The sequence below is a fragment of the Haplochromis burtoni genome, unplaced genomic scaffold (genome assembly GCF_018398535.1).
Source record: "Haplochromis burtoni strain Fernald_Lab_line unplaced genomic scaffold, NCSU_Asbu1 Contig_330, whole genome shotgun sequence".
NCBI lineage: Eukaryota > Metazoa > Chordata > Actinopteri > Cichliformes > Cichlidae > Haplochromis > Haplochromis burtoni.
In genome coordinates this window covers 213,409-230,116 of record NW_024582691.1, presented here as the reverse complement: position 1 = coordinate 230,116, position 16,708 = coordinate 213,409, and the positions used below count along the sequence as shown (strand labels likewise).

The window sequence follows — 16,708 nt, the reverse complement described above, 5'->3', positions numbered from 1 at the left end:
CACTTCCGCTTATCCTTTTCAGGGTCGCGGGGGGCGCTGGAGCCTATCCCAGCTGTCATAGGGCGAGAGGCAGGGTACACCCTGGACAGGTCGCCAGTCTGTCGCAAGGCTAACACACAGGGACAAACAACCATTCGCACTCACATTCATTTGCACATTCACACCTAGTGACAATTTGGGTTATCCAATTAACCTATCCCCACAAGCTGCATGTCTTTGGACAGTGGGAGGAAGCCGGAGTACCCGGAGGGAACCCACGCAGACACGGGGAGAACATGCAAACTCCACACAGAAAGACCCCGGCCTGATGTTGGAATTGAACTCAGGACCTTCTTGCTGTGCAGCAACAGTGCTAACCACCGTGCCACCCCATTTTTAATTCAAACATTCAAATTTCTGTTGTAACAAACCATGTGGTGGTATGGAAGCCTTGAAAGAGAATATTCCGTACATTTAATTTAGTTAAAAAAGAAGAAGATAAAATTCAATTTGAGATCACAGATTTCTTCCCTGTGGCCAAGTAGTGTTTTAAGAGCGTGCAAGTTGAAAGCATTGTTCTCATCTGCCGTTCTGCACTAAGGCAACATCTTTTTGAGGGATTAATCCTTCCTGTGGCTGACAGGAAGTGGAGTGTGAAATGAAGCTGCGCCGACATAATAAACACTCGACCCTACACAGTCAAAATCAGGACAAAAGAAAGTTTCTTCAGGGATTATCTTTGCTTTGTCAAAGCTGTTTCTCATATTGAACAAAGCTGGAAAGCATTCTGGAGGAAAACGGGCCCTGATATCTGCAACTGTTCTGACTGTGTGCAGATGAACAACAACAATAATAAAAAAAACAGACCGGGACTGCTGGCACAAGCTCAAAAAAAAAAACCAAAACAGAAAACCTAAATAAAAAGCAATGGTATTCTCCTTTAACACTCCCACACACACTCCCACCCCCACCCTGTCTTTAAATCCTCTCCGTCTCACAACAGGTTGGAGAAGATTCAAAGTTGCCAAAGAATCACTTATAACTTTATTTTTTAATTTTTTAATTTTTTTTTAAACTTGACATATTTTTTGAAAAGAAGTTGTTTTTCCAGCCCTTGACCCTCCCCGCCCCCCCATCCTCTGATCTCAGGAGCTGGAAGGGTTGGGCAGGTCGAACACGATAGGGGGGTTGGTGGGCTGGAAGCTGACGGTGCAGGTTGAAGCGTTGATGAATGTCGTGTAGCCGTCTGTCATGATCCCGTACCCTGGGGAGGTGGGAAGGGGAAAATGAGTGCCAGAAATTGTTACGTGATCGAATGTTACCTGAGTTTGTAATACACTGTTTTTACCAAATCAGTCCTTTGTTCACTCAATATACCAATTTCACACACTCAGTTTAGCAATTTGTATGCTTGAATTTACTTTGAGTGTTTCCATGAATTCACAAGGTTCATTTTTCAGCTTTATTCTACTTCTCATCTTGCCACTAATTGCTGTGAACTGTTTGATTTGGGTACAGTTAATATGCAGCGGTTAAACACTTTAGACCACACACATACACACGTGGTCAGAATACGCTGCAGGTTCTTTGCATGTTGCATCAAACAGCAAGACGTTAGCAGCAGATCCTTTAAGTCCTATAAGCTGCGAGTGAGACCGGCAGTGGATCAGGCTTGTTCAAGCACATCCCTCCAGCTATGCCTGCTTTTTTGCTGTGTTACTTCCTTGGACCACAGGCAGCTCGTGCTCACTAATGCTGTGGGAGAGCACCACACAAGCATCAGTGTTTGCGAGATGAAGTTCTGTGACCCACTGCTCCTGCAACCAAAACCTAGACTGCAGTAAGTGATTGTTTAATATGTCACAGCACTTGGCCCGTGGGGTTGGTATGAGTCAATCAACGTTACTTATTGTGTTCTCAGTTAACTGATCATTCGCATTGCCAAGGAAGTTATGTGATTAGTTCTGTTTGTTTTTTGGTCAAGTGGAAATCACAGTAGCTCATTTGTGCTTGTTTGTGTAGGTATTTGTCTTCACACAATGAAGGACTTTGGCTATTCAACCAACACAGCTGCATGTGTGCGCAGTTCTCCACAAAACAACAGCACAACAGCCAACTGGCTGCAGGTCTTCACCCTGAAAAGCTTCACTTTGTAGACTATGGTCTGCAAAAAGCACTAATGTGTTTGTATTGTGTGTTCCCTGGCACCAAAATAGACCAACAGAAAAAAATAGTGGTTATTAAATAAGTAAATGATTACTGTCCAAATTATTATTTTTTTTCCTGAAATTCATGGGCCCTGAATCTGTGCATCCCTAGAAAGGTAAGAAACATTAGATTCATCTTCCTTTGTCTTGACACATTTTAAAATCAACAGAGCACAATTTGTTGATTGTGAGCATGTGCACGTGTGTAAAAGATCCTTTTTCTACACTTGCACTTGCCAAAGGCCACCTCCCCATCATGCAATCAGAACGTATTCTCCTCTGAGGTCCCCAGAGTCAAGGACAGTTAACAGTTTGGGTTTTATTCCCAGTACCTTCGTGTATGCCTCCAAAGGCATGAAGCTTGGGTCGCACCCTTTTCTGGACCGTGTTGAGCAGCTCTACACAGCCAACCCGCTGTAGCTCCTTAGGAACCCAGTCTCGGAAACCTGCAGAAAGATTTCACAGCTGTCAAAACAGTCCTGGTGTTACTGTCTTTGCTTCCATTTGATCAAAACAACTGATACCTGTAACACATCACCTTAAAATAAGCAGCAGAAAGATGTAAGTTAGCATTAATGACGTGAAACCCCAACAAGAACAGCTGAAAAACAAAATGTCTCAAGCGTGAATGTAAATGTGGAAACAAACAAAAAACACAATCACCACCAACATACATGTGCGCACACACATATCACTCTGTACTATTAACTGGACGACTCCATATGGCCAACACTAAGCTCTACAGTAAAAATATCTGTGAATATACGTATATCTCCATCTATCATGTTCTGAACATACAATGGGTTTTTATGTTGAGCAGATTCATGCTGACATTAGCAGCCATTTATCATGAGTGCTGAGATAGTCTCCATGCACAAGGTCAAATAAACTTTCCCTTACAGTTTGAATTACTTGAGTCAGCAGTTCAGAACTACAGGTCAAATCGGGAGTGGACCTTTTTCCCCCCAAAACTTTTTCATCAGATATTAAAATTTCGGTGAATTACTACCAATTCACTCACAGCTTTTATTAACTCAAACTACCAGTTGAGGCCCACTTTTGGCACTGTTTGACCACAATAGAGAAGTCTTATTTCAGAAGAATTATGTAATAGCAGAAATAAAACAACTGTTCATTTACTGGGTTCATATCTGAATTTCACAGCTTTAAAATGTGTCTGATGAATCCATATTTTTTCTCCACACTTGTGCAACACCCCTCTTTTCCCATCTCATTGTTTTGGATCTTCCATCTTTGGAGAATCATCCTAAATTTTCATCTTAAGCTGCCCCCTTCCTCCAGTGCTGCTTTCCTATCCTACGGTCTCTCTCCAGTTGTTCGCAGCATCTGTCACACTGCTGTGAAATCGAGTTTCCATGCAATCAAACAGCCACAGTGGCTGCCGCAACAACAGCAGCAGCAGCAACCCTCCGTAGGCGAGAGGAAAGGAAATCACTCAATAAAGCCAGATGGAAAGCACAAAGAGAAAAACACAAAAAAAACAACACAAACACATAGCAAAAAACAACAAAAAACAAAAACAGGATCCAAACAACCAGAGGGAAAACTAATATATATATATTCACTTTGTTTTTCATGAAGTCAAACACAAACATTGAATTATGAAGCATGTCGGAGTGTTCACTTTAGTTACTGTTGGATTTAGATGGAAACAACATTGATTATAATGTAAGACATGCGGAGATCTGCTCAAAGACGACCTACTGTCAAGCCACCAGTGACTTCACAGACATTTTGAAGAAAGAGCCCCAACTTCATTAGAAACTGCAATGCAGGGGCTGTGATTGGTTAATTGGACTCACCGAGTGGAGGTCCGTGGGTCATCAGGATGTCAATGCCCTCGGGGATGAGGTTCCATTTATCCAGCAGAGACTGTCCTCGAGGCAGGTTGAACCCCCATCCGTTAAACCACGGAGTCCTGCAGAGGCAGAGGGGAAGAGATCATATTAACATCACTCGGGAGAGCAACTGCACCATGATTACGCAAAGCAAAGATGATATCAGAAGGCAATAAATACCACAAAATGTATGCCCCTCTGTGCAACATTACCAAGTCAGTGTAGCAGATAAATGGCTGTTTAATAAAAGCACATCTCATCTTGTGTCCCGGTTTATTCCACTGACTAATATATTATGTAAATGCTACATTTTAACCAGTTAAAAACCAAACCAAGGATTAGAAAAAGGTAAAATAGTAGTAATAACAACTGGCAAAAAGGCTCATACAACGATAATGCAAACTTAAGTGTAAAATGTTTCCAAACTACAGAACAGGATAGGGTTTTTCTTATAAGACGACTCCAGGAAGTTGTGCAACACATAACTACAGTTCAATTTGTCCCATTAAGGCCTCAGTCACATAGGCCTATAGACTGGTCGGCGCCCCTAGCAATGACTGGTCGCTAGGCAAAAACTGAAAAGTCCAAAGAGTGAGACCATTTGCCTTCAAAGTAAAAGTTTCCCCTTTTGAAATGTGGTGGTTTCAGCAGTGAGACCCCAGTTTTGCTGTTTACTAGGGGTGCAACAATACACAAAATTCACGGTTCGGTTCGATACTTTGGTGTCACGGTTCGATATTTTTTCGATACAAAAAAAAATGTTCATGCCTTTTTAATTTGTCATTTATTAAATTTTCACGGCACATTCCGCACCACATCTCTGTGCGTTCATCATTTGTTTGAAGCCAGCTCACCTCCTGCAACTACTTTTCCGAGAATACGTGCTTCTTTTGTGGTTCGGACTCCTGACATTTCTTTGGAGGTGGAGGAACATCACAGTAATTGCTTAAAGGATTGCTTCTTCGACATCTTTAAGAGTTCTAAACAAATGTCTGTCCTCCTCCTGAAAATCTTATGTACGCAAACACGCGTTGCAACTTCTTATCTTGTGCGCGTTTTTTATTTTGACAGCGAATGCGCACCTGCGGACCACTTATGTGCAGCCCTGGTTATTTAGCTCGTCATATTGCAGCCACAGAAATTCATTTTGTCCATGAAACCATAAAGCTGCACTTTCTTTTTGCCTTATAGTCTGATTTGTCATAACTTTTCCGTTTTGTGGTAAGCTTTTCTTTGGCTGTCACTTCTTCACCCTGACCTGTCTTATTTGGCTCAGCAGAACTAAAATATATATCCTGCTGCTTTTAACACGCACTCACATAAGCTCAGCGATTCTCTGCGCGATCAACCTCTCACATGTTTAAGCGCTGCGGGAGATTTCACTTGTCATGTTTGCATAGTAAGCTAACGATTGATAAGACGATGTCAGAGGAATTGGTGCGCAAATTATCATCACTCACCAATCAGTGCTGTCGCTCTCTATACACAGTTCGCGCGATTGCAAAGTGAAAGCAAAAAACAAGCGCAAATTCAAACGCGATTTCAATATGTCACATATTGACAGTGGCTCACCGATGCCAATGACATAATTACCCAGCTACATTTCCGAAAGAATGCAAAAGCATTGACATATATTTTTCCTTCCTACAATAGCCCGACTTTAAGTGAGGAGTCAGTGCATGAATTTTCCAAATCAAATTCAAATTTTATTTGTCATGTACACAGTCATACGCAGTAGATATGCAGTGAATTGCTTAGACAACTGCTCGTGACCTAAAGATAAAAAAGGAAGCTATGAATAAGATAGGAAATAAATTATGAAAAATTAAAAAGGAAGTAGAATTTAACTAGGAAGGAATAAAATATAAATTAAGGTTAAAAATGAAATAACTGTACAACACAAATTAGAATGAAGGGTAAATTTAACTGGGAAAGAATAAGATAAAATATATAAATTAAAGTTGAAAATAAAATAACTGTACAACAAAATACACAATACACAATATAGAACTATATAAGAATGTATGAAGAAATATAAATAAATATATACACAATAACAGCAGCTGTACAAGTATTAACCGGAAGCGACTGGAAAATCGCTAGCCCCGGGACGTCGGGCTAGCGATTTTGCGAGCCCTGTATCTGATTGAGGAATCACTCATCTTTGGAAAAGAGAGTTTATTACAGAGAAATGGCTCTTCCCAAAATAAAAGCTATACTATCGCTTCTTCTGGGCTATATGTCCACAGCATAAGGAGAATCATGTGCTAACGGCTGTCTAAATGACTCGGGTAAAGTTTGTAGCATGCAGTGCTTGTTGTTTTTGTCTGCTTCCACTTGTCTTTGCACTAGATGATGTCGGCGTAAATGTGCAGTCATATTCGTTGTGTTCCCACTAGTCGCTGTCAGCGTTAATCTCGTTGAAATGACGTTAACGCCACAACACGGCAAATCTCCGTTAACGAGCACCTATGGCTCGGACCGTCACCCGTACCTAGTTCCCCCCATGTGAGTTGCTGGCACACATACTGTTCTTAGCCAGACTCGCTACTCAGTCATAGTCACGAACCCCCCTCCCCCCCCACCTTCCCAGTACCCTTTCTCCCCCCCCTTAAAATACTAAGGTCTCCCTTGGCTAGAAGAACTAACAGCTAATGCTCCCAGTTCCCCATGTAATTGAGCATTGCGTGGCACATCCAACATACTGTTTTACTTTAGTCCATGACGCGCTTACCTTCAGGGTCATACGTCACATGAAAACCAAAATAGTTCCAAACGCCAGATCTGAATGAGGGTGGGGGAGGTTCAATTTGCCATGTTGCAAGGAGAGCTTAACTTCTGTCTCGCTAGCTTGCCCTGCGCTCAGTGAATCTGCGTTCGACTACTCCGCCTAGGCTGCACTGTCGAGCGCAGATCCACTGAGCGCTCAACACAGACAGCATCGTCAGAAGGAAAGTTGATAAAATAAATTAAAAATTTTGTATTGTTCATACATATGCGTACCGAACCGAAAGCACTGTATCGAACGGTTCAATATCGATATCGTTGCACCCCTACTGTTTACCCGTGAACATGGGAGTGATTAGTTTGGAGGACTGGAGAAGCTTTAAATTCAAAGGGTCACAATCGCTGATTTGTTCATGTTAGAAGCCAAAATAAATGACTGACTGTGCAGGCCTGGTAGGAGGAAGAAAAAAAAGTGAATTTCTAAACAGCAGGGATCCACATCACATGTCAACCCCCACTCCCTCTGCTTCCTTTCTACAGATTGATTGACAGCAGCCGGGCCACCTCCAGCAGCCTGGATGGGAGTCTGCATCTCTGGGGTGACAGGCAGCATCTCAGCCTTCCCCAGCAGACATAAAGAGCCTCGATCTGGCTGAGTGGGAATGAGGAATAGATGGATGGATTGGATGGATGGATGGAGGGGGTAGAAACAGATGAAGAAATAAAGTGAACTGCACAGGGGTTAGATATAGAAGCAGAGCTGTGGAAACCAAAGGGAGAAACAGAAATCGAGGAGAGGCTGGTTGATAAATTGAGCCTTCATTTATCACAATAGTGGTAATAGCTGAAGAAGGCTGACAACACAGGAAAGGAAGATAGATTATCATCACATAATACCTCAGTATATAAGCTGACCTACTGCTAGAAACCCAGAAAGAAAAAAAAAATCTTTTGATTTTAATTTTAGGGTTTTAGTTCTGTGCAGCAGAGTCACTGATGAAAAGATGACACCATTCCCAGGTTACTTTGGGACAGACTGCAGAGTTTAGACCAGCTTCCTGTCACTTAGCAGTGGTGCTGGGTATGGCATTTGACCGAGGGGAAATCAGGGCTCCACAAACATCAATAGGCTTTGTTACAGTGAAAGATGGACGCTCCAGCGCAGATCAATACCTACTGTTCCAGAGGAGGGCCAAGAGGGGCTAAACAGAGCTAGCACAGACTTGAGATGTGTAAAACATAAGATCACAATCCCCCCGGATCATTCTAAAACACAACTGAGCAACAAAACTACACTGCTGAAAATAAGAGCCTTAAAAAAAAAATCCTATTAATTCACTGTGGTGAGAGAAACAAGCATTATAATGCAGTCTAAGCTCCAGCTCAACCTGTTTGGAGTATCGAGTGTTCTTATGTGCTTGGAAAGAAAAAAAAAAGAAAAGCCAGTGGCGGCGGCAGAAGCTTGCTCTTTGATTTGCTCACTCAATCGTTGCCTCGTTCTCTCGCTCAGTGGAGAGCTGAGAAATGAGGTTAAAAATGAAATGTGAGGAGTGCGCAGGGGAGTGAAGGCCACAGACTGAACTGATTAATTAGAACTAATCACACAAATCGGAGCTAATGGAAGTCTAATGGATTACTGGGAAGACTCGCCACTTCTCCGATGGAAAGAGTGCTGCCGCGGCGGTGTGGACAAACTTAGAAAGCTGGTGAATCAGAGCAGAGCTGGCCTGGTCGGCTTGCTGCACACAGAACGCACCAGCAGAGCATTTGTCTGCCTCAGGTTTTGACTAATAGCGACAAAGCCAAACTTTGAAAAATAGCCAGACACATTGGTTCCCCCCCCCCTCCCCCCTCCAGTAAAATAAATCAAGGTTTCTTGCAGCAGAAATAAATAAACATCTGGACCCTTGATTTTGCTCTGTGTTTCACATGTTTTCTCTCACATAAACACATTCATCTGAGAGATGAAACATAACTCCCGACATGAGCTGTGGATCCAGAGCCAAACTGAAAGGTCCTGACTGAATGCAGTACTGGCTGCTACAGATCGACACCACAATGCCCCCATTGTCGGCTGTCTGCCTATGAAATATACCTTCTATGCAAGTGCATTTGTTAACCTCTGCCAAGATTAATGACATCCCAGTCGCATAAAGGAGAGACTGTTTCCTGCGTGGCTGTGACACAGGTTTTATTATACTGTACTGTTGAGTGTATGTGTGCGTGTGTAGTGGGCAGAGTGCGCATCCAAGAAGCTTCCGAGTAGGATGTGAGCAAACAAAATGTACTGCTACCAGTCTCCTCCCTGACTGCATATATGCAGGCCAATGCATGTGTATGTGTGTACATTCTGAGCCCAGTCTTGCCTTGACACTCGCCATCTGGAGAGCGTCACCGTGGCAACAAAGGAGAAGCGTCTGGAGGCAAGCGCAGTGGGAAGTAAAACACAGCCACAGAAATAGAAGCAGAAGTAAGAGAAAAGGAGAAGGAAGTGAGGAAGGATGTGCAAACACCGCAAAGATGGGAGAGAAAGAGGAGGAGTAGTTGTGCAGATAACGTGGAGAGTGAATGAAAAAGTTCACCTGTCAGATGTTGTCAGGTTGCTTTTGTGCAAACTTGGGAAAAGCGAGTGTTTAAGTTCAGCGGGAGGATAATCAAACGTCACGAAATCATCAGGAAAGGTGAACCGTCCTTAACTCGAACACCACTGGCTTCAAACACCAACACGCAAAACAAAAAGAAACGCTGCATTAAATGCACAAGAAATGGGTAACCATAGTAACAGGAACATTAAACGACCCCCCCACCCCCAAGGGAATCAAACAGTGCCAATGGGTTGAAAATCTGCAGCCTTAGCTGGCAGTAAGAGGTAAACCAGACAGAAGCCATTTAGCCCTCGTGTGCAGAACGCCAATATTCAATTAGGCCGGTGGACATCATTAGGACAGCAGCGGAGCCTCTATGGGCGTGACACCACTCTTAACCCCCTGTACTCCCCCGAGCTGTTCTTTCTGGGTCCTGTGATAAGCTACAGGACCCCCCCCCCCCACAAAAACACAATGCTTGATTCTTCTCATTACATCTTTTATTCTGACTCCTCCCTTCCTAAATGGATCATTTTAAGCATTTTCTTTCTCACCACATCTCACCGGATCAGCTGTTTTTAATGGTAAATGGTCTGTATTTGTATAGCGCTTTACACTATACACAATCATCCACCCATTCACACACTGGTGATGGCAAGCTGCAGTGCAGCCACAGCCGCCCTGGGGTGCACTGACAGAGGTAATGGTAAAGGTCCACATTATTCAGTAACATCATGATGAGCCAACACGTGTTGTTGGTGTTTATGTTAATAGTTTGAAATAAATTGTGATTTTGTGACAGTACAGCTGATATCAGACTTTCAGTGATTATCACCATTACAAAAAAGTATTAATTAACAGATAAGTAATCAGGTTAGTGCGGTAAGCTTATTTGTTAGCGTCCTGTAAACAAGAAACATCATGCACTCAGGGGAGGAGATTAGAGAAACACGACACTAGAGCTGGGCTATATCATCCCGTTCACGGTAATACCGGTGTAATTTTGGGCAACAATAGGAAAATGAAATATCGCGATAGAATATGGGTAAAACGCGCATGCACAGTGCCTATGTTTACATACGCACATGGCGGCGACGCAGAATGAGAAGAGCGAAAGCGGATTGTTAAATGAAACGGGTGAACCAGAATTGGTTTGTAAAAATGCTGCAACTTTGGTGGTGTGGAACTGATTTGGCATTTGTCCGTCAACAAAGCACTATTTTTGGTAGAGCATGCTAGCGGGATGTCGTTATTACCGTGTTGTTTGGAAAATACGGCACACTTAAAATCAATCCTTTGATTTTTCTGAAAGTCGACAGTGCCCCTTATAATCCCGTGTGCCTTATGTATGAATTCTGGTTGTGTTTACTGACCTCAAAACGATTTTATGTGGTACACGGCGCTCGAAAATCTGTCAAATGTTTTAGTACGACTTTGCTAAGCTACGAAGCCGAAGTAGGCAGGAGCCTCGCGGAGTGATACGTACTGTGCTTCAACATAATATTACGGTATTATGTGTGTATAACCTTTTTACGTTTTGTGGATATTATACATGGTTATGCTGAGGATATGTCGGCCAATTTCCACTGGAAATGCCTTTTGGTTAAACTGTCAGCAAGGAATTTGCATTGTTACGTTTTTATATAACTTTAATGCACAAAATGCAAAAAAACAGCTGCTTGTTTAAATGAAAATACATTGATGGGTTTTTTTGCACTAATAAAGTTGTGGAGTTGTAAAGTATTTTGTCTAGTGTCAATTATATCATCAGTTATATCGTTATCGCAAATTTTCAAATGTATATCGTGATAAATATTTTTGGTCATATCGCCCTGCTCTACACGACACCCTCTTGTTGATTTCTGTGCCGTGTTTACACATAACTTGGTTTCTAATCTGCTTCCATGACAAAAAATGTACAGACAGCAAGAAGAAAAAAAAAAAAGACTCGATTGAAGGAGAGAACAAGTCACAGTAAGGGGAGCCAAAAGAAGTCTCAATCGTTCGGTTTTCATATCAGACAAAAACTGTACCTAAAGAACCAATCACTGCTAGTCCATATTTGAATGTGCACCTTCTGTTTTAACCAAAGACATCTACTCAGGTTTTTGATCTTACAACACTTATCTTATAGCAGCATGTTGACTAACTGACACTGTTGCTCGACACCAGCTTCTTTTCTTATGGATGAGCTTCTTTGTTTAGTGCAGTCTAACATATTTTTTGGCCTTCATAATATAGATCACAAAGAATAATGCAGTAAGATGACTGTAAATCCACCAAGTCTAAACTAAGGTCAAACTCTTTCATTATGTTCCTAAATCTCTCTCTCTCTCACACACACACACACACACACCTGCATTTACCGTGTGCAAAGAGATTGTTTACCAAACACAGTACAGACTCACAGCCACTTCTTGTCATATCTCACTCGACATACATCTGAGTCGGCGCTACAGACCTAACAACAAACATGATGAAGCTTGAAACATTAGGCAAACACTGACACTGTGCTACTGTATCACTACACCTCGTTTATTCTTTGAGCTCAAAGACCGAACAAAGACTGGCTCCTCACACACTGCATCAGGCCCTAAAAGGCTTTGGTGCACCTGTTTTATGTTCATACCAAGTGTTCATTTGTAATCTAAGGACAACAAATGATGATAAGCACCTATCATTTTTATATATTTCCTGTGTACAAGACAAGCCAACACACCAATGGATTTATCAACGAGAAGGGCAACTAGCCGCCATAAACAACATTAAAAACTGGTCACTTTGAGACCGCAAAAATTCTAACCTGATTCTACGTTTCTTTACCTAATTATAAGGAAATCTGGCCAGTATTTATTGCTAGGTAGACCGATCAATGGCTGCCATCTCATATACCATGAGCATCCACTAACATTTGTTTTAAAAAACACACAAACACTGACATAAAGAGACTTCTGATGTCAGAAGCAAAGGACATGCTTCTTTTTAGTTGGCATTTGCATTCAGCAATCACAGAAAATCTCACAAGCAGAAATAGACAATCATTTGTGAAAGCAGAGAAGTAGGAAACTGACCAGCATGCAATGAAGCTGCAAACAAAATCAAGTTTAAGGGGCTCAGATTAAGTTATTGCCTGTTATCACACTCTTTCTGAGCCACACTGCCAAAATCACAGGTGAAAATACTGCAAACTCTCAATGTATCGAACAGTATTGTCCCCTTTTCTAAAATCAGGTCAGTGTGTGACCGTACCCATGTTACCCAGTAACCAAGAGTGTGTTTCATTTAGAGGATTTCTGCTTCTTTTCCATGCTTAATAAGGGCTTGACACTCAACTAGACCCCTAAGGAATGTTTCAGCAGGATGAAAAATTGTGCATACACATGTGCGTGTTTTGGTCATGTTGAGAGCAGAGATAAGCTCGAAACATGTCACAGGTAAAGTATGATACTCTGGCTAAAAGCAGGAGCACAGCTGCACACTGGGATATCAGCTGGGTGCTGAACACAAAACAGGGACCAACAAGGTGCCTGTGACCAGCTCAGAGATAACAGCAGAAACAAGGAGGGAGAGTTAAGAGTGTGTGTGCAAGTCCAGCGATCCATCGTGTCTGACCTCTGAGTCAGAGCAGCCCTGGGGTCAGCAGGGGGAGGGGTCTAATTGATCAACCTGTCAGAACCAATGAGGAGGGCCATGTTAATGGGACTTTTATAAGCCCCGCGGGACGCACCACCTGACACTGAAAGCCGTATGAGTATGTGCAAAGCAGAGTTCATTCCCTGTGTGTGTGTGTGTGTGTGTGTGTGTGTGTGTGTGTGTGAGAGAGTGTGTGTGTGTGTGTGTGTGTGCACACAATCCCAGAGCCCAGGTAGCCTTATTAAAAGGAGCCAAGTGGAGACTGGCTGGGTTTTGACAAATGGCCTCTCAACACCAAGGCCACCTTTGCAAACTTTGGGGACAAGGTAGAAGGCGAAGTCACAAGGGTGTGTGTGTGTGTGTGTATGTGTGTGTGTGTGTGTGAGTGTGTGTGTGTGTGTGTGTGTGTGTGTGTGTGTGTGTGTGTGTGTGTGTGTGTGAGAGAGAGAGTGGAGAGTGTGTGCATGTTTGAGCTCTGCTCCAGCACTAATAACCTGTGCCTGGTGACTGATGGAGTGTGGAATGGATTATCTTGCTGCAGTCATGCTGCCAAACACAGAGGCGCTAAGGGTTAGCCACCAGACTTAGCTCCACTTAAGGTATAACATGGTTTGATACATAACACACACACACACACACACACACACACACACACACACACACACACACAAACACACACAGACACACACACACACTGTGCAATCCACAGGGGTTTTCGTCTCCACACCGAGATGCAGCCGGCTGAGCAGTTTGACCTGCGGGCTGCTAATGTAAAACAAGCACTGCAGACACCTCACAGCAAACACAGCTGCTCTCGACGACCCGGCAGCTCCCAGCACGAGAAACAGAGGAAAAGAAACGGCAAAGGGCCAGTGCCCAACGATGTAACAGGAAATCAAATAAGAGTAGAGAGGGTCAGAGTGTATCCCCTGCCATTATTACATCTAAGAGACTTCCTCAATAAACACCTAACACCCCCCCGCCTCGCTCTGCAGCACAAACTCACAGCCTAACAGCAGTCGTAGGTACAATGGATTAGCACAGACATCAAAGACTCCACAGACTCCACTAACTGAACCTGAAAGTGCCCGTCTATGAAAATACATGCAATGCATCTGTGTGTCTGTGTGTGTATATGTTGTTTGTTTTGCCAAGAACTGAATGTAGAATGTGGAAAGCGGTGGCTTTTATGTAAGAACTAGTCATTAAGTTGTTAATATAATGGAACCAAGAGTGCTAAAACGATTTACATCCAACCCACAGAAAAATGGTGACTTACAACTATTCAACAAAAATAGAAAAACAAAATCAAAACACAATTTGCCTTTTTTTTGCTGGTATAAACGCCTCAGACACTTCTGACTTCTGTATTTTGATTACAATGTAAGAAGGCTTGTGCCTTAATTTTAAAAAGACCGTATCAATGTTTTTTAGTAAACCTAAAACAACCGTGGCTGCAGTAAAAGTCTGCTTGGGTGCACAAGAATTAATTAATGTTGAGGAATTTAAATATTTGAGAGTGCTACTAGACTATAAATTATCCTTTAAAAAACACATTAAAAAAGTAGTGAAAACTGTAAATGTTAATATACAGAACTTTAGACATATCCGCACATCATTAACAGACACAGCAGCGATTACATTCCTGCATTCTATGATACTGGCTCATATTGAATATTGTATTACAAGTTGGTCCTATACGAGCTCTGCTGCTATTGGGCCAATCGAAGTATGCTACAAAAGAGCATTGAAAATATTAGATAAAAAACCTTTTTCAAATTTTAGAAAAATACAAGTTTTTGAATTTTACTAATTTCAAATTATTTAAATCTGCCTGTCTAATATACAAAGTTATACATGGTCTGGCGCCTCCACCAATGAGTGATTTTATTAAACAAAAGTCTAGCAGTGTTGCCGGGTCTCGACTGACTCGAGCCACTGTTAGAGGTGATTGTGAACTGGCATTCAGGCGGACCACCTTTTCACAGAATGCTCTGTCATATCAGGGAGTAAGCTTCTGGAATAGTCTCCACTGTCAGTGAGGGAAAGTACAAGTCTACCCATCTTTAAGAGTCACTTAAAAGGGCGGCTGAGGGACACACAAACATGTAATCATGTTTAATAATCATGTTTTATATTGGACGGGAAAAAGAGTTAGTGTATTACAAAAAGGGAAACAACTGTTAGTGCAATGGGTGAACACAATATCACGACGGTCAGGGCATGTACAATACTGGGGTTTGTGCAATATAACTGATGTGTTTCCGTTATTGTTATCTATACTGTCCTCTGTGTCCACTCTCCTTGTCATTGTTTGTTCTAGTATAATGTGATCACTGTTTTGTCCTTGTCACATGACCTGTAAATAGTGTCTCTGTATGTTTTTACTAACTTGTGTTTAACACCAACCTGCCAGAGGGTCTGCAGATGGAAATTAGCCCAAGGCTATAATCTGGCATATTTACATTTGTTAAAATGTTCATTAATATGTATTGCCCCTCTTTCTAAAAAAAAAATAAATAAAATAAATAAGTATAATCCCCCCCAAAAACACCAATTCTGGTTCCCAAAACACCAATTCTGCACAAACAATACACTATAGGACAATTGTATCAATAATGCATTACACTGCATTATGGTAAATTAACCAATCATTTTTTGTCCCACTCTAACCATAGATCGACCTCAGTGTCAGTATTAACTGGTGTGGCACTGGGTGATAATTCTGCCCCAATCTAATATTAGGGGTGAAACAGACACATTGCTCTCTCTCTTTTTTTTGTTGTTTTATCTCAAAAACGGAGAAAATGTCCACCGTAGTTTACTTGATTTTCAGACTGATAATCAAAATAAATTGAAAAATGGCAAAAACTATTTTTTAATTTCGCCTTAAAAATGCTTATTAACTGATTGTTAAACTGTTGTAAAATAACTTAATAATAATTTTTGCTTCAGTTTTAACATTTTCTACATTTCTTTTCAGATTTATTAATCTTACCAATTTCCTTTCAAGTCCAGTTCACAGGACCAGTTTCTACTTAGCGTTACTCTTCTGAGGCCTGAATGCAAACATGTTTGTTAGTTGTAGTGACTTTGTTTTCTAGACCATCATTTGCCTTCATTGGTCCCACTGAAGTTTAATGTAACTTTACAATGCAGTAAAGTTACATTTCCAACAGATCTCAACTTAAATCTGTTTTGGTGCCTGTGAAATGCTTATTACAAGGCTTTGTGTGAAGCAGCTGTAGTAGCAAGATGAGAAAAGGTATAAGAGCTGCTTGCGGACAGCTCAGGTGGGGTTGGAGTGAGCAGTGAGGTGTTATGGGAACATAGACAGGACTACATGGAACACGGAGTCCAAACACTTTGAAATATGGATCCGCCAGGAAGGAAGGCTGGTCTGAGAAACTGGAGCCCAGACTAATAAAGAGAGGGAATCTGGGTCCTATTCAGAGGCTGTATGGGAGCTGGGGGCAGGGGCCAAGACCCATTCAACCTTCCCTGAGACACAGGGACAAGGGTCCATTACCCTCCTCCAGCCCCAGCCTCACCGAACTTGATCCTGGAGAACAATGTATGAAGGGGGGGGAGGGGCGGCGGGAGGGAAAGGAGTAAGGGGAGAGGATAATATCTCTGGGAAATTAGTGAGTTTTCTTCTGTGACAATAACTGACAGGCAAGGTTTCATTACCCAGCTCTGCTCCAAGGACCATGGCTGC

At 42.1% G+C, this 16,708-nt stretch overlaps 1 protein-coding gene across 4 annotated transcripts in view; it reads right to left on the bottom strand.

Annotated features, from left to right (window-relative positions):
• Nucleotides 1–277: 277 nt before the first annotated feature.
• Nucleotides 278–16,708, bottom strand: part of mpped2a (metallophosphoesterase domain containing 2a) — a 78,205-nt gene continuing 61,774 nt past the window's right edge. For 3 of the 4 annotated variants that reach the window (XM_005942079.3, XM_005942078.3, XM_042228540.1), the window contains 3 exons: nt 4,010–4,125; nt 2,519–2,632; nt 279–1,243 (listed from right to left, as the gene is read on the bottom strand). In XM_005942079.3, the coding sequence (XP_005942141.1) occupies nt 1,125–1,243; nt 2,519–2,632; nt 4,010–4,125 (349 nt within the window). In that variant the 3' untranslated portion in view covers nt 279–1,124. Of the gene's footprint in view, nt 1,244–2,518; nt 2,633–4,009; nt 4,126–16,708 lie in introns of all 4 variants that reach the window. The other variant, XM_042228541.1, reaches the window with a different exon arrangement.